The following is a 23,158-nucleotide window of genomic DNA, read 5'->3' on the forward strand; positions in this document are numbered from 1 at the left end:
TAATAGCCAAAGTCAATTATATGAAAGATATAATCTCCTTACTGGGGTTGAGTGAGAGAGTAATGATTGGCCTGGATAGGTTCCTTCCTCTTTATATATCCATTAGTTTTGATTGATTATTCCAGCGCAGTTCAGGATTAGACACTAATCCTCTGGATTCTCGTTGACTTGTCTCCTAGCCATGTGGTTGATGGTGGTGACCTATTCAAAGTATTTGAACTGTCAAAGCAAAAAATGCACCAGATAAAGTTAAATAGAGAAAGAAGACTTTGTTCAAGACTATTGCAATAGGAGAGATCAGAAAACAGTTTGAAATCAATTCCATTAAAGTTTTTAAGAGGATAGTTTTTAAGCATTGGGGTGATTTTGTAAAAAAGTACTGAAGAACATTTCACGGGAGCTTCATTAATGGATATGTTTACCTATGCAGTTATTTCTGAGTTGGCAATTTTTGTCTCTGTAATTAGGCCATCTGTGTTTGGTGCTAATTGGTGCCTATCAAAGTTACGGTCCTCGGAAGGTGGAGGTTATGGTGAGCTGAGGACTTGCCATTGCACTCCAACTTAGGCAACAAGAGCAAGACTCCATCTCAAAAAAAAAAAAAAAGTTAGGGTCCTACCTTCCCATAGAAGCTGGGATATAGGGCACTATCTTCTTCAATGATTATATTTCAAAGGGATGGCTCTCTGCACCTTAACGAAGATATTCTTAGGTTATAAAACTGGCAAGCAGCTTTTTAAAATGATTTACATCTCAAAGAGGCAGAGAAAGAAGTTATGATTACAAGTTTTCTAAAGTAAGTAATCTAAGAAAGGGGAGGTCAAGGGCCCCTTTCTTAGATTAGCAGTATAGCAGCCTTTTTAGTTTAGTCAAGCTAGGGGAATGCTAAGGCCATCTTGGTCAGTATTTTAACAGTATATGTATATTTTTTAAATTTAAAAAATTCCAGTAGGAAACTTTTTTTAATCTGGCTTAATTTTATATTTTTATTGAAAAAATAGCTGTTTGTGATACTTATTAAAATAAGAATGTTATTCATTTTATACCAGTGTCTAGAACTACATATAAGGCAATATTTCTAAAGATAGATTTCTTTGGTCCCATATCCTTGATATTTTATCTAACATTTAATATCTACTGGTGATACTTTCTTACTATGCTGTTTTATGTATTGTTTTTTAGAGTTTTTCCACTTAATGGCAAAACTGAAAGCAAAACTAGTAATTTCTGGGTTTTACAGGGCTCAGTATACACTACAAAAATGAAAAGAAGTGTAAGGACAAATAAGAGAAACTAAGCTGGAAGTGTGATGATTTTTTAGTGGTTCTTAATAGGTAGGTCTAAAGTCTCTTAGATCTAAGCAGTTGTCAAGAGGGCTCCAAAAGTTGACCACAATAGCAGCTGCACTGAAGAGCCCTAGATTTGTGCTGCCCAATGTGGTAGCCATTAGCCACATGTGGCTTACTGAATCCTTGGAAAACGGCTGATCTGTATTGGGATGTGTTGTGTCAAGTATACACTGGCTTTTGAAGACTTAGTAAGAAAAAAAGAATATAAAGTATCCTAATAATTTTTATGTTGATTTCATATTTAAATGATAATTGTGGCTATATTGGGGTATGCACAATTTATTACATTTGATGTCACTGTTTCTTTTTATGTTTTATATGGCTATTGGGAAATTTATCTTTGCATATGTGACTTGCATATATGGTCTTGTTATATTCTATTGGACAGCACTGGCTTTAGATCTTTTTTGTTAAGTAATGTCAAAAGATATCAAGATATCACTGTGTTAGTGTACAGAGGTTAGAGCTTTAAAATTAACAATTTAGTGAAGGACAAGAATTTTCCATATAACTGTCCCTGGCATAAATAGTATAGAGATTTATCCATGTGTACTATGTTCGCTCTCACTCACTCCCTAATACTTTGCCCCTCATCTGGCCATGCAAAACAGCTTGCCAGAATTGGGGTCCTCTTGGTAATGTCAGCATACTTGTTGCTTACTCTCAACTGGATTGCTTCTGAAATGTTTCTTTAAAATGAAACTGCTTCAACAATAGGCTTCTTAATTATGTCACGGGCTCACCATGAGGGTATACAAATAGATCCTCAGCAGTAGCTAATTTTCCTTTAATTGTATCTCATTCTTATGTTGGACTATCTTATTTCTTATTCATGAAAACCTCTAACACATGTTAATCCATTACAGGTGGAGTAACCAATACGGCACAATATCAGAACAGGCTAATGGTATATGAACCTAACCAGGTAAGAATCATAATAAGAAAAGCTCATTACCTTAACTAAAATGAATTTTAAAAGATTTCAGAGTAAATTAGTAATCGGAATGCCAAGTCTACACACACAGATATGCATCCTACATTTATATAGAGAAAAGGAAGCACCTGAATAAACTGCTTTTTTGTTTTGTTATTCAAAAAATTTCAACTCCTCTAGTTTTGTGATTTTAATTGTCCTATTGCTATGTCCTTCTGGAAGTGGCTGCCATTCTAGGAGGGGATCATGGTTATGATTTATTCTTAAAAAGCCAGTATTAACTTAATGTAGCCCAAATGACCTAAAACACTAGGTAGGACAAGTCTAAAGTAGAAGTATATGAAGAGTTTGAGAGATGGGAAGTGTCTGTAGAGTTTTCATCTAACAGCTAGGGCCCGAATGTGCATATTGATGGTGGCTGTACCTTCTTTTGTCTACTTCTCACTTATACCCAATGCCTGTTTTCCCCTCAAAATAAATATTTTTATTCTCCTTTCCATCTATGAAAATATGTATGAATCTTGGTGATTATCTGCTGATTATGCCATTTCTATGATTTGGGTAATGTAAATGTTTTATTATGACAGTATTCCAAAATGACTTGTAGGCTTAATACTCATCAGCTGAAGGTAATGGGATAACAACAGGTTGGCTTTGGCAGTCTGGGTTGGGACTGGCCACCAAATCTATGTCCAGAGTGGACGGAGTGTATTTGGTATCTTTTTATTTTAGCAATTACTTGATTCTGTATTTAACGAAGGCATTTTTCCCTTTGCCAGTGTGTTTCCTGATGTCAGTAGAAGCTGTAGATTTCAGAGACCAAATTTCCATGGGTCAGCTGTCTCAAGAGGGATCATTAATTGCAGTTGCTTGAGTTTGGTGCACACGTGGTTAAAGAGGAAGGTGTTAACATTTCTCAAATGAGTTCTGTTTCATGTTTGCACACACATGCTCTTTTAAAAAATTCTGCTGGCATATTGTTTACGGTGGGTACTGGCAAACATCACATCTGCTTGCATCTTGCTCAGAATCTCAATAACTCTATCTTTCAGCCCTGGTGCTTATTTCTCTTCTAGGCCTTTATGGAGAGTCGATAATGCCTGCCATCTGCCACAGAGCACATTGCTACCTGCCAACAGGCAGGCTGGGGTGACCTCTGCTTCCCCACCACTGATTAGTATTCACACGCTAGCTTATTAGGAATGACCCCACTAGGCCTCTCTGTTTCTTCGCCTTTGCAGCGGTTGGCAGCTCACCTGGCAGGCATTGCAGTGAAGGAAGCTAAAGATATAATCAGGGGATGCAGGCAGGCTTTGCAAACCAGATGGCATCCATAGTCTTGTGGCAGGGGACTGGACTGCTCATGCAAACATTGATTCCTAATACTATAATGGGTTGTCTCATAGAAAACACTTAAGAAAAGCATCATCAGAGTTTTGAGTTAAATACATTCATGTGTAATGTATTATACGTATTAGCAAATAGCTGAAAGGCAGGCTTGACTATTAAAGAAGACATTTGACTGGAAGAAAATTCTTATTACATGTTTAAATGGGGAACAGATGAATGCAAGCTTTTCAAGCTATGCAAACCACTTCTTTTCTTGAGTGTATCTTTAAAAGAGAAATTAGAAATGAGCTAGTCTATATGTCTATTAGTGAATGGACCAATATTTATATAAAATGTTTATTGTTGTCTTTTGCTTCTTCCCTTACAGATTTGTAAAATGGTGAAATTCCATATATTCAAAAACATCATATGACTTTTTCTGGCTGAAATCCAAATTTTTCTTGGCAAAAAGGAATCTGGGTTCTTCCTGTATGCTTAGTGTTTATGTAGAAAGAAAACTGTTAGGTTTTTTTACCTGTCCATTTCTGCTTTACTTACCTGTCCATTACTTAGCTGAGATTTAAAATTAAAGTCATATTTGGTCTTCATTTAGTTTTACAGAGAGCCTTATTTTAAGAAAGGCTGGGCATACCCTTCTAATTACTGAAGGTGAACTAAAACCAAATATTGAAGGTTTCACCATTCCCTAAAGTTACATAAAACTTAGTCTTCTGGCTGGTTGCAGTGGCTCACGGCTGTAATCCCAGCGTTTTGGAAGGCCGAGGTGGGTGGATCACCTGAGGTCAGGAGTTTGTGACCAGCCTGGCCAACATGGTGAAACCCCATCTCTACTAAAAATACAAAAATCAGCTGGGTGTGGTGGCACACATCTATAATTCCACCTACTCGGGAGGTTGAGGCAGGAGAATCAGCTTGAACCCAGGAGGTGGAGGTTGCCGTGAGTGGAGATTACGCCACTGCGCTCTACCTGGGAGACAGTGAGACTCCGTCTCAAAACAAAAACCAAAATACCTTAATCTTCCACCAAAACAAATAAATTTGTGCCTAGAAATAACCTTTCCCAATTCGGCAAATGATGTGATTGTTAAGATATCAAACGAAGTACGGGTAGTTTGTTGCTGAACCAAATCTTAGGTCTTCCACTGATCTTAGGAGGTTAATTTTGGAAAGAACAGGAAAGCCATTAGCTTACCTAGGGGCCTCAGGTACCCAACGATTATCATCACATAATTTTGAAAAAGTAAATATGTATTGAACATTTTTCATGTGCATTTTTCTAAGTGCTTTGCAGAATCAAACAATCACTGCACCACTGTATACAGTATACCTAGCCAGGTGCTTTCACTCTTAATGAATTTGCATGAGTAAATTCTCTGAACTGGGTTAAACATCATGAAAATTTCAATGTTCCCCTTATAAAATTCAAAATGCACTATAAAATGCAACACAAACTAGAGGAGATGCCATGTGTAAATCGCAAAGAAACAATTGGAATATGTGGCTCTTTTGTATTTGTTCTCATGTAAGCCCATACCTTTCAGTGTATATAAACAACATTCAAACAGAATGTTGATCTACTGATAAACATTAAGGTTCCCACTACGTATGAGGCACTCATTGCTGTTTTCTGACATGGAGGTCTCCTACTAACAGAATGCACTTACATTTCTTTTTTCAGAATAAGTGGATAAGCCGTAGCCCCATGCTGCAGAGAAGGGTCTACCATTCCATGGCTGCTGTACAAAGGAAGCTTTATGTTCTTGGAGGCAATGACCTAGACTACAATAATGACCGGATTCTTGTGCGCCATATAGATTCTTACAATATAGACACTGACCAGTGGACACGTTGCAATTTCAACCTGTTGACTGGTAAGTACCTTTGATTAAGTAAATCAGGAAAAGCAGATTCAAGAAGTCCCCAAAGTTGTTTCATAGACATCTTTAGGGCATCACTAAATTTTAAGTGCATAGTTGTAGAATAACCTGCATTTATTAACCAGAAAGGTGTGCATCATTTATGTTCTAACAAAACTGAACTCATTTAGGTAGCTGAGCATCTAGTTTCTCAGGGCCTACATTACTACCTTAAAGTACATCCTCATGTGGCTGAGAGGCATATCAAGTCCTTTATCATCAATCAGGATTACCATGGAACTCTGATACAAGTGGGAGGAACCAGACACTGAAAGAGTTAATAAATCTTTACAGAAGGAATTTATTGTTTACTTCTCACTGCTTTTAGTCTTATTTCTTATGAGTTCAGGAGTTTTTATTTGCCACTGTCAAATATTGTTTCTGGGAGTATTCTCCTAGAAATGAAACCCTAAAGTAGTTCTGTGCACAGGAGTTAGCTGCATTTCTGGCCACAAATACCCATCCAAGTATTTACCACAGGGCAACATTAGGTATGGACCGTCCTCATCCCAAAAAAGAATGAAAGGAATGTGGTGAACAACTTACCCCTTACTTTTCTTTATGGAGAGAATAACTTTTCCCCACTTGTCAGCTTCCATTGTTAACATCCACAAGTGATCAGATCCCTTCCCGGTCTACTCAAATAATAGGAAAAATTACAAACTGAAAATGGTAGGTTGGATTAAAAGACATTTTGATATGCTGAGTGGGTACTCAATCCCTTGTAGGTGCTGCTGGAGGAGGCAACACTCGGGATCTAACAAGAGGTTTAAATGCTTGTATTGAGCTCCTGTTTTTGCAAAATGATTTTTGAGGTGCACTTGACAAGGACTTAGAAACTCTAAGGCCCTCGACTCTGGATCTGTGATTCTGCCTGCTGTACGATCCAGCTTATTTATTACCCCCGTCAATCCTGTGTCAGCCCATCAGTAAGAGACTCTTTCACTCTCTGATGGCCTCCAGGGAAGAATATGTGGTAGTGAGTTATTCTGTCTTCCTTTTGAAATGGGAGGGGAAACCTTTCATCATTTTGGTGTGTCAGTATCTAGGGATTATCCAGGCTGGTCCCAGCTCAGGAATTTTAACATAATCTTTAAAATGTTGGATATGTAAAGAAAGGTAGGCTAGCAAGTTGATCAATCTTTTCTGCCATTTGTCTTCATTTGGGCCATGCTAGGAGCATGGCTCTGCTTTATTGGCTTCTTGGGTTGCAACTTTGCAAACATAAGCACTTGGCTAAAAGCATTTGTGGGTACTATAGGAGGTGCCTTTCATTTCTATAATATACCTTATTTTCACCACTGTAAATTAATGGCATGTGACAGAGTATAAAATTCAGTTCTACATGGCTTACTATTGCTGTATTTAATGCTGTATTTACTAACTTGGCTGGTTAATAATTGTTTTGGCCTGGTTCTAACCCAACACAGATTCATTCTCTGAGAAATAGTGCTTAATTTTTTTGAGTACTGGGAGGCAGTGATTTGTTGCTGCAAAAATCCCATGGAATATACAAATGTGCCACAGGGGAAAATTGTATCCCTCAGTGGCAAAAGGGTTAATTAAAATATATAAGAAATGGATTTATTTTTTTCTTTTTATTCAATTCTCTTTACTTTAGGCCAAAATGAATCTGGAGTTGCTGTCCATAATGGGAGAATATATTTAGTTGGTGGATATTCAATTTGGACAAATGAGCCTCTGGCTTGTATCCAGGTAAGTGGTTGAAGTTCCTTTTGAAGTTTGTTCAAGTGGTTCAGTGAGGTTACATTTTGCAGTGCTGCTACTAAAGAAAGAGATATTTACATTTAGAAAGAGGCTTAATGTCCCTTTTTTGTGCAACTAGTTCAGCCACTAAACTTCATCCCGTATTCTAAAAATGATGCCTAAATAAATGATTGAGTCCTATTAAAAATAAAAATGGGATGAGCTTTGAATATATGTGTAATATGTACTGGAAACTGGGGAACTGGGATAGCTTTCCCTTTCTCCCAACCAAAACATTCTAAAAATATTTGGCAATAGTTCCTTCACATCCCCAACGCTTTACAAATACCTCCTTTCCACACCATTACCTTATTTTTTATGTTACAGTTCATTCATTCCTACAAATGCCACCTACAAAGGTGTTCTTCCTTCATGGCAGAGGCTGTAAGCAGTAGTGGTTTATGACTGGTCTGATAGGGACAGCCTCTGTCCCAAAGAATAGCCCTGGTGCATCAGCATATGAGCAGCCCAGGCTGGGCAAGTTGCCAGCTAGGCCTTTCAGAAGAGAATAGCCCTTGCTGATAGATACATTCAAAGTATTACTTGTATTATTATTTTACAGTTACTACCATAGCTTTCTCTTTTACAGTTTCTCTGATAAAATATTGACATATATTAGCCCTGACCTTTCTTCCTGACCTCCAGAAAAGTACATCCTTCTAACTACTTTTATTATCTAATCTCATATTTATGGGAAGATTTTTAACAACTGCATCAATATCTTTAATAGCTGCAGGACAGCTCAACCTTTTTACTTCTTTTTCAGTCACATCTCACAAGGTATATATATATATATATATATTTTTAAGAAACTTCCATGTTGTCTAAGTTTACAAAATTGCTAGCATATAATTATTGTGTTATCCTTAGTTGTATCTCCCTTTACATTCATAATATTGCCTCTTCTTCTCTTGATTTGTCTTGCCAGAGGTTTGTCTGGGGAATTTAAAGTACTTCTATTATTCATATAGATGAAGTTTAAAAAATAAGTCAGCAAGGGTTGGGTAGATATGAAAAATATAATTAACGAGCTTGTCTGAATGGATTTGAGTTCTGATTGAACAGTTGGAAAGAATATTTTTTTCTTAGCATACACGGAACAAAACCAGTCATGTACTATAGGATTAAGAAAACGAGTTAAAAAAATTAAGTATCATGTAGTATTATATAACTCTAATACAGTGCAATTAAGTTAGAACTTAACAAAAAAATAAACCCCAGCCAGGTGTGGTGGCTCACGCCTGTAATCACAGCACTTTGGGGGGCTGAGGCGGGCAGATCACCTGAGGTCAGGAGTTTGAGACCAGCCTGACCAACATGGAGAAGCCCTGTCTCTACTAAAAATACAAAATTAGCTGGGCGGGTGGCGCATGCCTGTAGTCCTAGCTACTTGGGAAGCTGCGGCAGGAGAATCACTTGACCCAGGAGGTGGAGGTTGTGGTGAGCTGAGATGGTGCCACTGCACTCCAGCTTGGGCAACTAGAGGGAAACTTCATCTCAATAAATAAGTAAACAAATAAACCCCTATGTATCTGGAAATAATAAAACACATTGCTTTATAACTTATGGGTTAAAGAAGAAATCATAGTGGAACTTAAAAAAATTCTTGGAGCTGTGATAATGAAAACAATACACAGCAAAGCTTGTAATATATAGCTTCGTAAGTTAGAAAATGATCAAAGAAAATAGAAGGAGATAATAAAGTTGAGAGAAAATTAATAAACTGGGAAACAATAATACAGGAGAAAAGAATTATCAAAGCCACACACACGAAGAGCCACATAAGATTTTACAGGAGTTCACTGAAGGCTGCCTTGTACTGGTTTCAGTGTTAATGGAAGGCTGCCCTGCACTAGAGCTTAGTCCTATCTTCGGATAACAACAAACGAGCAAACTTTTTCTCAAAGAGTGCTTCTGGTCTTCATCCAAGCATGTATTTGGTAGCCTTTCACAGCTTTCTAGGTTTGTTTTTACTTTTCACTTTTCAGAATTGGTGGAACCTAGACGTGGGCAACAGTTCTCTACTGGAACACTGTTTTTTTTTTGAGACAGAGTCTTACTCTGTAGCCAGGCTGGAGTGCAGTGGCGCAAACTTGGCTCACTGCAACCTCCGCCTGGGTTCAAGCGATTCTTCCTCCTCAGCCTCCCGAGTAGCTGGGACCACAGGCGCGTGCAAAGACGCCCGGCTAATTTTTGTATTTTTAGTAGAGACGGGGTTTCACCATGGCCAGGATGGTCTCGATCCCTTGACCTCGTGATCCGCCCGCCTAGGCCTCCCAAAGTGCTGGGATTACAGGCGTGAGCCACCGCGCCCAGCTGGAACACTGTTTTTTAAGTGGCTTTGGGACCCTTCATTTGGGTCACTTGTACAATGGAAGTTTGGGTTTATTATGAAATAAGCTTGTAAATTTTAAATACATTTATAAGCATATTTCTACTACTTTTAGTATCAGATTAGCTCAAGGAATAGAAAATGGGTAGAAACCCTCATATAATGAGGAAATAAGAAAATGCTGTACATACCAAGTTTAGGAGACCAGAGTGCTGCCACAGTGCACTTTCTCCACATCTCCTATTTTGTAATAGTCTTGAATGTTCACTTAGAAACAAAAATAATTCATAGTCACATCTTTGTTTTTTTGTCACCAAAGAATTTTTCTTTAGAATGATCACTAATCATATACACCAATTAACTGCTAATGACATTTGGCTGTTTTCAAACAAATCTATCCACAAGAAGTAAAGAGATAAATAAGTGCATATTTTAAACCACTGAGGATATTCGAAAGTACCCTCAGGATTATGGTGATTCTCAAAGGGGATTCAATTTTTTTTAAATCAATGCATGTATTAGTTTTACCTCTGAGATTATACAATAATATATTCTAGTATGTTTGCTTTTAAATAAAAGTTACCATGATGGGTATTTCTGTGTTCCAGTAGCCATTTTGATGAACAGAATCATTTCTTTGGAAAATGCTGTGTTCATTCCTTTGGCTGGCACACTGGTCCTACAAAGCACAGACAGATTTGTTAAAAAAAATTTTTTTTGAGACAGAGTCTTGCTCTGTCTTCTAGGCTGAAGTACAGTGGCACGATCTCTGCTCACTGCGAATTTCTCCTCCTGGGTTCAAGTGATTCTCCTGCCTCAGCCTCCCAGGTAGCTGGGATTGCAGGCATGCACCACCATTCCCAGCTAATTTTTTGTATTTTTAGTAGAGACGAGGTTTCACCAGGCTGCCCAGGCTGGTCTCAAACTCCTGACCTCGTGATTCACCCACCTCGGCCTCCCAAAGTGCTGGGATTACAGGCCTGAACGACCACACCCAGCGGATTTATTTCTAAGAGCCTTTACTATTAATATGTATTTACTATTAATAAGTATCCATATAAGCATATGGATTATCACTTAAAGAGATGTTTGAAGTAGAGGCCTTCATGGATAGTTGACATACATCTTTCATTTTAGTTACTGATAGCTGGTTACAGGCTATATTATCATTCATTCTGAACTAAGGCTCAAATGTTTTTTATGTTATGGATGACTACAGAACTATTTGTTTCAATAACTAACAGTAATAAATTGATGGTTGGAGAGACTAGCTACACGTTCAAAAGTAGGCCGCTTCTTTGTTACTTAAAGAACATCCAACAGAGGCAAGATAATGGGAGACTGGAATGGTATTTATGAGAAAACAATGGAAATTCCTAAGTATGTCAGTACAGAAGCATGGTGGGGAAAATCAAATGCAGACTAAAAATATAAAGGTTTAAATTTTTTGTGTATCAGTCACAAATCTACCTAACATTTGATCCAAGATTAATCCACAAATCATTAATCCAAGAGGAATGGCTGATTAGTACAAGTCAGACTTAAATAGTTCAGAGATTGTTCTATTAACATTCAGAAGGACTAAAGTCGTAGTTTTGCTCTCAAAAGTACCAACCAATGTCTGGTTGAACTGTCCCTTCTGGACCCTAATCCAAGCTCTTTTAACTGTGATTTGTAAGATTCAACCATAGTGGGATGAAGCATGTCCAATGTTGAAAAAGCATAGTTTATTTCCTGCTACTACTCTGATTTAGCACAGACTACTTAACCATCACAAGGACAACGCAGAGAAAAGCAGAAATGCTTTTAGACTGAGATTTGAACTTGTTAATAATAAACATTCTAGGAAAATACTGGAAATAGATTACTGATGAAGGGTGTTGTTTATTTAGTGGGTGTGTTAACTAATGTAGGGCACAGAGGTTTGACTCTAATCTTGTGTGCCATGGATGACAAATGGCACATAAAGGAGCAGCTGCTTAAGTGTGCAAGTGATTAGTCTGTTTCTAGATCACCTCTACTGTTGAAGGATATAGTGCCAGCTTGGCACCATTCTCCCAAATGCCTTCTTTCAGCCAGTTTACAGGGGAGTGTTTTGGAGAAAAACTGCCAATGCTTCCTCTTCCCTTCTCAGATTAAATACATTACATCTGCTTAATATACGCAGTCTCTGTTGGCCCAAGCAACCAGACAAAAGCTCTCTGGATGATTATCTCATTAGTATTTTGCCTTCTAAAAATGTTTTCATTCAGGAGAGAGGGCACAAAATCCTTGCTCTTTCTGGGTTGATCTTGAGCTCAAATACTGGCTCCATCACCTTGAGAAAGTCACTTATTTTTTTCCAGTTACCAATTTTCTTCTTTGTAAATTGAAGAAAATACTTAGCCTTATAGAACTGTAGCAAATACTAAATGACCTCTGATTTACTTTCTTAATGAAATACTATCCAAAGCCCCACTGCGGCTTTCCCTTTTCTTATGGGGTGAAGGAGTGATACCTGTCAAACTGATCTTGAAAGTTTCTCTAGGAAAGTAAATGTATAAGAAAACCAAGAAAATTTTGAAAATAAATGGGGGAGTCTTGCCTTACCTAGTCAAAATGACTGTAAATGTGACACTGAAATAAAGTATATCAATTAACAGAACAGAGAAAAGGTTTGTATTTAGTATATGAGTTATTTTAAATTAGTAGTGACAGGGCATATTGTTCAATAAAGGGACTGGGGCATCTAATCTCCACTTGGGGAGAAAATGGCTGTAATTTTGATCTTCTATTCTAGAACTTAGTGATTTCCTCATTTGTGAGCATGGATCCCCAAATTTCAAGGGCCCATTTCCTGTAAAATAATGCATTCTTGCAGTTATAGGCTTAAGATTTATCCATACAGGTGATAGATGAAGGCATGAGAGTGGACTAGGTCATTAAAAGAGGATACTAAGAGGCCTGTGATTGAAATATTGAGTAACACCTGTGTCCAGGATGCAGCTGAAGTAAAAGCGATCCAAGGTGGAATACAGTATGACAATGTCAGTGACAAAGTTTTATTTTTTAAAACACCAAATCGGAGGGAGGCAAATGTTTGAGACCAGCCTGTGCAAAATGGCGAGAGCTCATCACTACAAAAAATTTACAAATTAGCTAGGCTTGGTGATGTGCACCTGTGATCCTGGCTATTCAGGAGGGTGAGGCAGGAGGATTGCTTGAACCCAAGAGATCCAGGCTGCAGTGAGCACCACTGCACTCCAGCCTAGGTGACAAAGAAAGACCCTGTCTCAAAAACAGAAAGAAAACTGCAGCATGACGAACAGGAAAGAACTGGGAAAAAACTTCCAGAATCAACTGAACTTATTTTGAACTTGCTACTAAGCTGTGTTATATTCCATTACCTGCCAGACACTGAGCTAGATGTCATCAATTTTCACAACAAAGCTGCAAGGTCTTGTTTTCTTCATTTCACAGATGAGGATGTTTAAGCCAATATTATGACAGACTACTTACTAACTAGTTTGGGCAAGTTATTTAGCTTGTCTAAGGCAGTTTTCTTAAAATGACGATAATGCTACCTACTGCATAATTGTTCTGAAGATTAAATGTGTATAAATACAAATGTATGTATATATGTATATTCAGAAACATATTAACATAGTGTAGCATTTAGTAGGAGCTTAATAAATATTTCTGGTACCATTCTAGCATGAAAAAGAATTCCTAAGATACGGTGATGGTGGCATAACTGAATTTAAGTTCAGAATTTCTTTTATGCATACACAGCTTTATTTTGAGCAGTCTTTGATGTACAGGCTTCTCTTCCTCTTTTGTAGGTACTGGATGTAAGCAGAGAAGGCAAAGAAGAAGTATTCTATGGGCCTACACTCCCTTTTGCTTCCAATGGAATAGCAGCATGCTTCCTTCCAGCTCCATATTTCACGTGCCCTAACCTTCAAACTCTTCAAGTGCCTCATCACAGGATTGGCACCATCTGAAAAGCCAATGCTCTCTTAATAACGATCATGAACAGGAGGAAAGACTTAGTCCTGACCGTTGGATACTGGGCATGAAAAGACCCAGTGCTCAATGCTTCCTTGTCTTGCTTCATAGGTCTTATATTCAGATAGATATAAGCAAAAAATGAACAATTTTCTAAAATACATTATTGAAAACTCTTGTCACCCTTCTCAGAGTATGTCAACATGCAATATGTGACTTATTGTGGTACAGCTTAGTGCCAACTTAAGGTATATTATGTTCCATGGTCTTTAGAGCATTCTTTGTACATTTTTTCTAATCAGCACTCTCTGAAGACAACATAAAACTGTTAGGCAATTTATTTGACTAAATGGCATCAATGATCTTAAAAAATATATATTCTGTACTTAATCCCTTTATTATTTAAAGCTGGGCTTGAATTTAACATTATGCAGCCCTGCTCAGTAGAGACTCAGCATTATGACATAAATTTTTAAATGCCATATTTTATTCAAGGTGATACGAATAATAGACATAAATCAGAACAGCAGTTGAAATACCCATATTTTTCACCTTGGTTACTCTGACCTTGGGTCAGAACCTAACATTACAATGCTTCAGTTTTCCCACCTTTTAAGAAGGATCATTACTGATTTCCATGTTAATTAAAAAAAAATCATGAGAATTAGGCGAATATTTTGAAATACTTTGCCCAAGAAAAAGAAAAATGTTACTGAAATTAGAAGGTGTTTTACTGTCTTTAGAACATTGTAATTGAAGAGGATTATTTTTAAAGTTTAAAAATTACTAGATAGAACTTGGAAACATGTTATGGAATAAATGATACTTAAAAGCATGTGCCAGAGACACATAATTAGGAAATAGGGAGTTTACAGAAACCAAAGTTATCTAAACTTGACTCTCAGATGTCTCATATAAAATCATTTAGTGAAAAATGACATTTAAAGCTAAAAAATAATTTAGTAGTACTAATTATGGTACCATAAAGTGCTTTGACACAAATTTGAACCTTGAATTGGCAGTTCTAATAAAAGTTTTTCCACTTTGTTAAAGGTTATGTCAATCTTGAGTGCTTGTGGGATTCTTCACCACCACCAATACATATTTTATTACTATCACTTTTAATAAAGCATAAGAATTCTTTTTTAAGCTAGTTTTTTTTGGGTTTGCTTTGTCTATAACAAAAAATAAATGAAACAACTTAATCACATTTGAAAACAAATTCAAGAAGTATAATGTGAGTTTTTCTTTTTCCTAACGTCCTCAGGACCTAGGTCATCTTTACTAAAAGGAAGAATTCACTCTTTTTTTCCTTGGCATTTAATCATTCAGCAATCCCTCTCTTAAAAGAAATTGTTACTTTATTCATGTAACCATTTTTTTTGTAATCAAAAGTGAATAAAAACATCTTTTTGTCTTAAATACAGAACTCACTAACTTCATATATTGTTATATATAAAACATTGAAAAAAAATATGACCTTTGGTTACTCAAATTCAAGGGGCAGGAAGGAGACTAAGGAGAAGGAAAACAGGTACATTAAAAAGAATAGGAATTTAGTGTAGACAAAAATCTTGAGTATTTGGATAGTTCTGAACAGTGAAAATTGATACTGACCATTGATATTTAGAATCAAGACAGCTTCTTTAAATGGTATAAGCCACCTAAACTAAAATTTTAAAATGCCTTACCAAGGCAGGAGAATGGACTCCAGTATTTCAGAAATCTTTTCAACAAGGACTTAAGAATTCAGCTATACTAATTTTTCTACTTGGGACATGAATTTTCTCTCTGGCAGTTTTACCTAATACTATTAAAATCTATTTGTATTCCCAGGCCCTATATCCAATCAGTGAAAAGGAAATGCTCTAAAAATAAGCTTATCCAACTAATAATGGAAAGGCAGCCTGAGACTACCCTTGATTATTTCTGCATATATTTCCAACTATTCATATAAAACAAATCAACATATATTATCAAACCCCTCCTAGGTGATCTTTATAATGTAATAGCCAGTAACATTACAGAACTAAACTCAGAATTTTAAAAACTTTTACAGGGTTCAGACACACTCTTTACAGCTATAGCCAAAAGTAGTACAAAAAAATAACATCCCTTCCCTAAAAAGAAAAAGAAAAAAAAAAAAAAAAACAGATAACCTATAATTAGATCCTTTTATTCAACGTTATCAATAATAGAAATAAGAATTCTATTAAACTATGTCTGGTCATATGAACCAAATTTCACTAAAACTATTCAAATATATATACATTTTCTATTTAAGTGAACTATAGGGTAGTTCACTTAAATAGAAAACGTATGTATACTTCATCTTCCATTTCCATTTTACTCTTCAAAATTAAAGGCTAAATTGTATTTGTAATGTAAGTTATTATATTAATGTGAATTTTTATAGGAAGGCCATGAGACTTCCAAACACTCAAATATCAATATTTTACTTTAAAAGAGAAAACAAAACACAGTACCACATAAATGATAGCAGATATTCTATCATTTGCTGTAGACAGAAACGCCAGCAAAGATGTGAATTTCTAAAATAATCTTTACAATGCAATAACACATCTTAAATCCTTAATAAAATACCAATTAGGTAATGATTAGGGTATTTTTCATGCTTTTTCCTTCATATTTTCTTCACACCTTAACCACACGTACATCACATCTCTTTCAGCTACAATATCTGAAAACCTACCTTTCTATAGTTTTACCACAAAGTACAAAAGCATCTGTAATAAGACAGCAATTACTCCTTTACCAGAAGTTATTCCTTCTGGTAACATGACTCATTTTTACTCTGGCTTCCAAATAGTGACTCTGATATAAAAAAAAAAAAAGTTCAATAATCAAGGGCACAATGTAAGTTGAATATATACTTTTATTATTATATATAGTTAATCGTTATCATATGCACAAATAATTCATAAATATGTGTATAAAATTAAAATGTCCCCAATGTTTCTAAAAGCACAATTCATAAATGCAATAAAAATTGTATTGCCATTGGCACACCAAAAATTTTAATAAGTAGAAACTGGTCAATTCCAATCATTTCATACTTTACAATTCAGACTATCACAATATCAAAATAAAAATTAAATTTGTGAAGAATATGCTATGCTTCCCAAACCAATTGTTTCTAACCAAATAAAGCATATTATTTATATTGGCATACTATACTCTTGCCTGATGAGGCAATATTTTTAACTCTAAGAGGGGTAGGCAAAAGATCAGTTTTTGGAAAATATAAAATTTATATAAAGAGTCTATGGATAAAAAGCAGTGGTTTAGTACAGATGATTCAACTTTTGTTAAGGCTTCTATATCTATTTACCTTTTAGACATGGGGAGACATGAGTGCTATGATAACATGTATGGTTTGGGGAAGGCAGATTTCCTAAAGGCTTTTCCCAACTGCAGAAGCTTGTCAAATTTTTATATAACATATAATTTTAACTGTCAAAGATTCTGTGAAAGTACATGGCAACAGGTCCATGTAATTCTTTAAGAATAAGGTAGTTTAAGAAATTTGTTGTAAAGCATGGAAGAAAATAATAATGGGTAATGAAAACCCATAAACATCTGACTCACGAATATTTTCTTAAATAGATACCAAGGTCAAAAGTCAAATATACTTAAGAACAAAACATACTAAGGATAGGTAAAGGTATACAAGTTTTAAACTATGAAAATCTTCTAATGCAAATGAATTCAATACTGAATGACTTTTCCACAGAGACAGTCCTCCATGCTTTCTTCCTTGCCATGGAAACGTTCTAATTAAATTGAAATTTAAATCATAACCAAATCCAAATGCCTAATAAAGTCCTTTCATTACTCTGTTGTCCTTCAATCATCTTTTATACTCCATCTGGCATTTTACAGATATTATTTGACTGGAATATTCATGTATCCAAATGTATATTTTAATTTTCTTCCTATTTAAGTGTCTTAAGTTTCTACAGGAAACAGGTCCTATACAGGTTCTTACAGTTTCCACACTGGAAACTGAATGAAGCTGAGTGTAGGATGAACATGGCAATCAAAGAAAGCTGCTAAAGGAGCCTCTTGTTTAGCAAGAGATAAGTTTGAGGACAAAAGGTAAAGTCAGATAGATGGCAGAAAGTCTCCAGACTGAAGGGTTTCAATGTCACCTTATAAACAATGGGTAGTTACTGGAAGTCCTTGAGCAGAAAAGTCACAAGAGGAAAACAGTATTTTAGGAATACTCATTTTAAAACATAAGCTATAGGAGAGAATACCAGAGTAAAGGAAATAAGTAGTGCCCAACAGAAAAAAACAAACAAAAAATAGTGAAAGCAAGGGATCACAAAAAGAAAAGAAGACACGTAAGAGCCTGTAATGTTAATCAACTGAAAGTGGGAGAATAAGGAAGAACCTAAAATGCCTTTCATATTTCAAGGTGAAATCACTTGGGACAACAGTGTATTATTCCCTGGGTAGAAAAAGAAAGTAGGAGCTAGTCTGAAGTAGAAAGTGACATGGGTAGCTTGACATGTTGCCTTGAGAGTTCAGGAGACTCCAAATACAGAGGTTCAGAGAGAAATAATAACTAGAAACCAATCTAAGAGGTAAAAGCTGGAGCTACCAGTTCACCACTAACAGAACGTTGAGGCAAAGCAGATAAAGGGTCAGATCTTACAATTTGGGACAGGAAAGAAGACCATGAAGGTGTTCTCAAGATACAGTGGTCACTTCTCGGTATCTCTGGGAATTGGTTTCAGGACCCCCTGCGCATACCAAAATCTGCATATACTCAAGTTCCACAGTTGGCCCTGAGGAACCTGCCTATACAAAAAGTTGGTCCTCCATATACTCAGGTTTTGTACCCCACAAATACTGTATTTCAGATCCACATATAAGTGGACCCACACAGTTCAAACTTGTGTTGTTCAAGGGTCAACTGTATATGTAGGAAGGAGTCGTATCACTGTGGAAGTGATGGGAAGATAAAAGAAAATACAATTGTCTCACAGAGGACAAAGAACATGAGAACGGAGAACAAATTCAGATCTGATCAAAAGAGAATGGCTTATATTACACTGGTGGAAGAAGCAGCCTCAGAAATTACAGAATATTGAGGGAAAACTGGCTATTAAAGAAGCAGGTATAAGGGATTCCACATCTTGAGAATGGAAGACAAGATTGTAGTAATAAATGAAGGATCAGTGAAAAATTTCAAAAAAAAAAAGGAACTGGTCATAAATTTTTTTCTTTCTTCAATTAAAAAAAAGTTTTTAAAAAATTTTACTTATACATAAATATAAAACATTTATACACACATATAGTTATAGACTTTGTTGCTACCATTCTTAAGTGCAGATTTTAGTTATTCTTAGCATCTACAGATACATGTCCTAATGCATGATTCAGTAGCAGCTTTTCCTATCCTTTAAACATTTCATATTCTAAGGAGCAAAATTCTCAGAGATATCTTTATCAATCTCCTTTGGAAAATAACACCCCCCCACCACACACATACACATACACATAAATAACCTGTTTAAAGGCATCAACTTAAATAGATAAAACTCCTTAGTAACTGTTGAAACTTGCCAAGCCATACGTTTTTTTTAGTAAGTCACTATCATGATGAAAAGAAATTCAGTGTTATCAAGTCTATTAAGCAGACTTAAGCTTTCATTTATTCCATTTGATGAAGTTAATTTGAGAGAAAAACAGACCATTTATATGTTATGAAAACGGATACTCCTTTGGATTTCATAGATCACAATTAAGAGAGAACTATTAATTATATAATGCTGATTAGAATGTGTTTCATTTTTAAAGATACTCCTTGAGCCAGAGAAGGGCTGAAATGTTTTCTTGAAGGAATAGCAGAACCATGATAAAGACTATAATCCCAAGAAGGAAACAAATTACTTCAAAGTTAGCAAATATGATGTAAGAAAACAGAAAGTGGGATCATTCATCTGGGATGTATCATTAGAGAAAGATAAAACTGAGAGTCTTTCTTTGCCTTAATTGTACATGAATAATATACTAATTATATCTGTACATTTCTAAACAGAAATACAGGTCACCAAACATTTTAACATACATTGTCCCACTGATTCTCACAATAACATTGTCAAATAGTAAAGGGATTCTGGATTCTTCTTTTCTTCTCCATGAAGAAACTAGACTGAAAAAGGTTAAGTAACTAGCTCAAGATCATAAAGCAAAGCTGAGTTTGAGAACCAGGTGGGTTCCCAAAACTTCAACTGGAGTTCCTTCAACCAAATAATGCTGACCATGAAAAGGAGTCAAGGACAAGATCCAACTGGTAAAACGAATAATCTGGATGAGGTAAGAGTTCCAAGGTTGAGAAACAATAGTTGTTAAAAAAAAAAATAAACAGGTTTTTTGGATAAAACGCTAAGTTATGAGAAGCTCTGGCTAAAGAGCAGGAAGACATATCAGCTGACTACTTCTCAGACCACTACTATTATTAATTTTCTAGAATATTTTAATTTATTCTCTTTTCTTAAAGTCTCCTTTATTTCCTCTTCCAGCTATGATTTTTAAATGACAACTCCAAAAGAAAGGATGAATAAAGAAAAATGGCAACTCCTGGAACCTAAATATAAGCACTGTCAGCATGTTAGGGGCTATCAGCTTCCTTTAGCCAGATTCAGTCTTATTCCTAACACACTTAAGTATGCTTTGTAAGGGTTTTATTTATTAACTTGCCTCACACATTTAAAAAAGAAAAACAAATAAACAGTCTCATTTCCCAACACCTTTTCCTCACCAAAAAAAAAAAAAAAAAAAAAAAAAAAAGTATAGGATAGCCAGGTATTTTGAAAAAGCATCATATTAAAACATAACTTATTGTAAAAATAAAAAATAAACATGACAAATCAGTCACAAGGCAGGAAGGCAGGAGGTCATATTACAGCAAAAAGTCCATGGATGAAGTATCTGCTTAATACTCATACACATACACAGAAACACTCCTAGTTAGAAAGTTTCTTTAATTTAGTTTAACTAAAATCTCATCAAAGTAGAATGCACTTTTGCAAAGTTCCAAGAATCCTATTACATAGTTGCTAATTAACCTTTAGTTTCTTATTTATACACTTTTTACTTACAGATATAAAAGGAAAAAAATCCTAGAAATTATTTTAAACAGAATATTATACAATTAATTAAAGTAGGAACTGGAGTGGTACAATGTGGCTGTAGATACTGATAATCAATAGACAGGATGAATCACAAAATATATTAAGTATTATCATTTTCCAGTCTCTGCATCGCATCTTGTCCCACCTGTCCCAGGTGAGACAAAAGTTTGCTATAGGCCTCCCTGTTTAAGAAAAAATAAAAGTAAGAAAATATATTTATTATCATTTCCATTATTTTTCATTTAAGTGTTTCTAAATTAAGTCTGTCCATCCTTCCACCCATCCATCCATCCATCCTCCAGCAGGCTTAGCACAACACTTCTTAAAAAGTGATGCTTTCTATCTATTGTGAGCAAACCTAGATGTTAAAATGTATTCAGTTTAATTTTTATATACAAAATGTGTGCTAAAAATGACATGTAAAAGTTCATTGCCTTCTGAAATATAATGCTCATAGGTAATGAAATATGTTCATGGAATATTATTTAATGGCAATGATGGTATAATTACAATGGGAAGACTTGTATCACAAATATAAGTATTAAAACAAAAATTCTATAACCATAAAATAGACCTGTGTAGCAATTTCAGTATATATCCCATTTTCTTCTTTTAACTTCTTACAAGTAAAAAAATTTAAAAAGTAAATAGTTTCTCCTACTATATTCTCTAGCACTTCCCTAAATTTAGGAGGTATTTTAGATGACTTATTGTGCCTAGCAGTTATCTCACTAGTCTAAATACCTGTTCTGTTCAAAATCTTTAAAACCAACCTTCTCATGGGTTTACACGGTCACACAAGGTAGTAGGCCATTAGAACATTTGTTTTTACAACATACAACATTTGGGTGGTCCACACAAAGCCTCTAGTAAAAAGACTACTCAGAGAAGCCAGATGTGAGACATGTCTGTGCACAAGCTTGTTCTGTGACATGACAATAAACACCATTTCTTCAAGCTACAATTTGAAGTGATTCAACTTCCTCTCTCTAGAAAACTCTAGGAGGCTAGCCAAGTCAATATGCAGAAGAAAGGAGATATTCCATTCTGGCATACAAAAGCTTTACAAGGATGATCTCTCCAGTTCCCTGCCATTCCCCACCTTTACTTTTTGGGTTTTCATTTACTGTACTAAAAAAATGGATTCCATTCCTTAGCTAAAGGTATAATCAACATTGTTATGTCTCTAAGAAAGATCTCATATATGACATTGTTGGATAAAACTGGAATATGCATATCGATTAGACTGTGTATTTGCACAGATACACATATACACAGACACACATGCATACGATGCATTAACAACATTTTGGTCAATGATGGGTCCTATTAAGATTATAATGGTACTGAAAAATTCCAAATGCCTAGTGATGTTGTAGTCATTGTAATGTCTTAGTGTAATGCCTTATTCACGTGTTTGTGGTGATGCAGATGTAAACAAACGTAATATACTGTCAGTCATATAAAAGTCTAGCACACACAATTACACTTGATAATAAGAAACAATCATGATACTGGTTTATATATTTACTATACTTTACTTTTTATTGTTATTTTAGAGTGTATTCCTCTTAAACTTACAAAAATAACCATAAAACAGCCTCAGGCAGGTCCTTCAGGAGGTATTCCAGAAGAAGCGTTCCTTATCATAGGACATGACAGCTCCGTATGAGTTACTGCCCCTGTAGACCTTCCAGTGGAATAAGATGTAGAGGTGGAAGAGAGTGATATTGATCATCCTGACCCTGTGTAGGCTCTGGCTAATGTGTGTGTGCCTTCATTTCTTACAAAAAAGTTTAAAAATAAAAAATAATTTAAAAATGGAAAAAAGCTTATTCAAGAATACAAAGAAAGAAAATCTTTTTGTACAGCTATACAATGTGTGCGTTAAGCTAAGTGTTTTTACAAAAGAGTAAAGTCAAAAAAAGAAAAAGTTTAAAAGGCAAAGTTATAGTAAGCTAAGGTTATTATGTATTATTAAAAAATTAAAAATTTTAAAAATAAATCTAATGTATGTTGTGTACCATGTTTACAAACTGTACTACTATAGTGTACAGTAATGGCTTAGGCCTTTGCATTTACTCACCACTCACTCACCGACTCACCCAGAGCAACTACCAGTCCTGCAAGCTCCATTCATGGTTAAGTGCCGTATATAGGTGTACCATTTTAAAATCTTTTCTACCATGTAATTACTATACTTTTTTATGTTTCCATATGTTTATACATACAAATACTTACCATCATGTTATAATTGTCTGCAGTATTCAGTACAGTAACATGTTGTACAAATTTGCAGCCTAGGAGCAATAGTACATACTACGTTGCCTAGGTATGTGAGAGGCTGTTCTATTTAG

At 35.5% G+C, this 23,158-nt stretch overlaps 2 protein-coding genes across 45 annotated transcripts in view; one reads left to right on the forward strand and one right to left on the reverse strand.

The window, feature by feature from the left end:
* Window positions 1-15,057, forward strand: part of KLHL32 (kelch like family member 32) — a 204,830-nt gene extending 189,773 nt beyond the window's left edge. For all 35 annotated transcript variants that reach the window (XR_013534396.1, XR_013534394.1, XR_013534395.1 and 32 more), the window contains 4 exons: window positions 2,216-2,274; window positions 5,312-5,504; window positions 7,171-7,265; window positions 13,470-15,057. Coding sequence is in view for 31 of the 35 variants with exons in the window: in XM_078369853.1 (XP_078225979.1) it covers window positions 2,216-2,274; window positions 5,312-5,504; window positions 7,171-7,265; window positions 13,470-13,631 (509 nt within the window). In the remaining 4 variants the exon portion in view is untranslated. The remainder of the gene's footprint in view (window positions 1-2,215; window positions 2,275-5,311; window positions 5,505-7,170; window positions 7,266-13,469) is intronic.
* The window catches only part of MMS22L (MMS22 like, DNA repair protein), a 155,630-nt gene that overhangs the window by 2,907 nt on the left and 129,565 nt on the right, over window positions 1-23,158 (reverse strand). For 4 of the 10 annotated variants that reach the window (XM_078369828.1, XM_078369826.1, XM_078369827.1 and 1 more), the window contains 4 exons: window positions 10,232-10,327; window positions 9,840-9,915; window positions 6,096-6,184; window positions 43-219 (listed from right to left, as the gene is read on the reverse strand). In XM_078369828.1, coding sequence (XP_078225954.1) covers window positions 138-219; window positions 6,096-6,184; window positions 9,840-9,915; window positions 10,232-10,327 — 343 coding nt within the window. In that variant the 3' untranslated portion in view covers window positions 43-137. Of the gene's footprint in view, window positions 1-42; window positions 220-6,095; window positions 6,185-7,203; window positions 7,336-9,839; window positions 9,916-10,231; window positions 10,328-13,467; window positions 16,471-16,511; window positions 20,984-23,158 lie in introns of those variants that run through there. The other 6 variants (XM_078369831.1, XM_078369829.1, XM_078369830.1 and 3 more) reach the window with 3 other exon arrangements.

Source organism: Callithrix jacchus, chromosome 4, assembly GCF_049354715.1.
Source record: "Callithrix jacchus isolate 240 chromosome 4, calJac240_pri, whole genome shotgun sequence".
Classification (NCBI taxonomy): domain Eukaryota; kingdom Metazoa; phylum Chordata; class Mammalia; order Primates; family Cebidae; genus Callithrix; species Callithrix jacchus.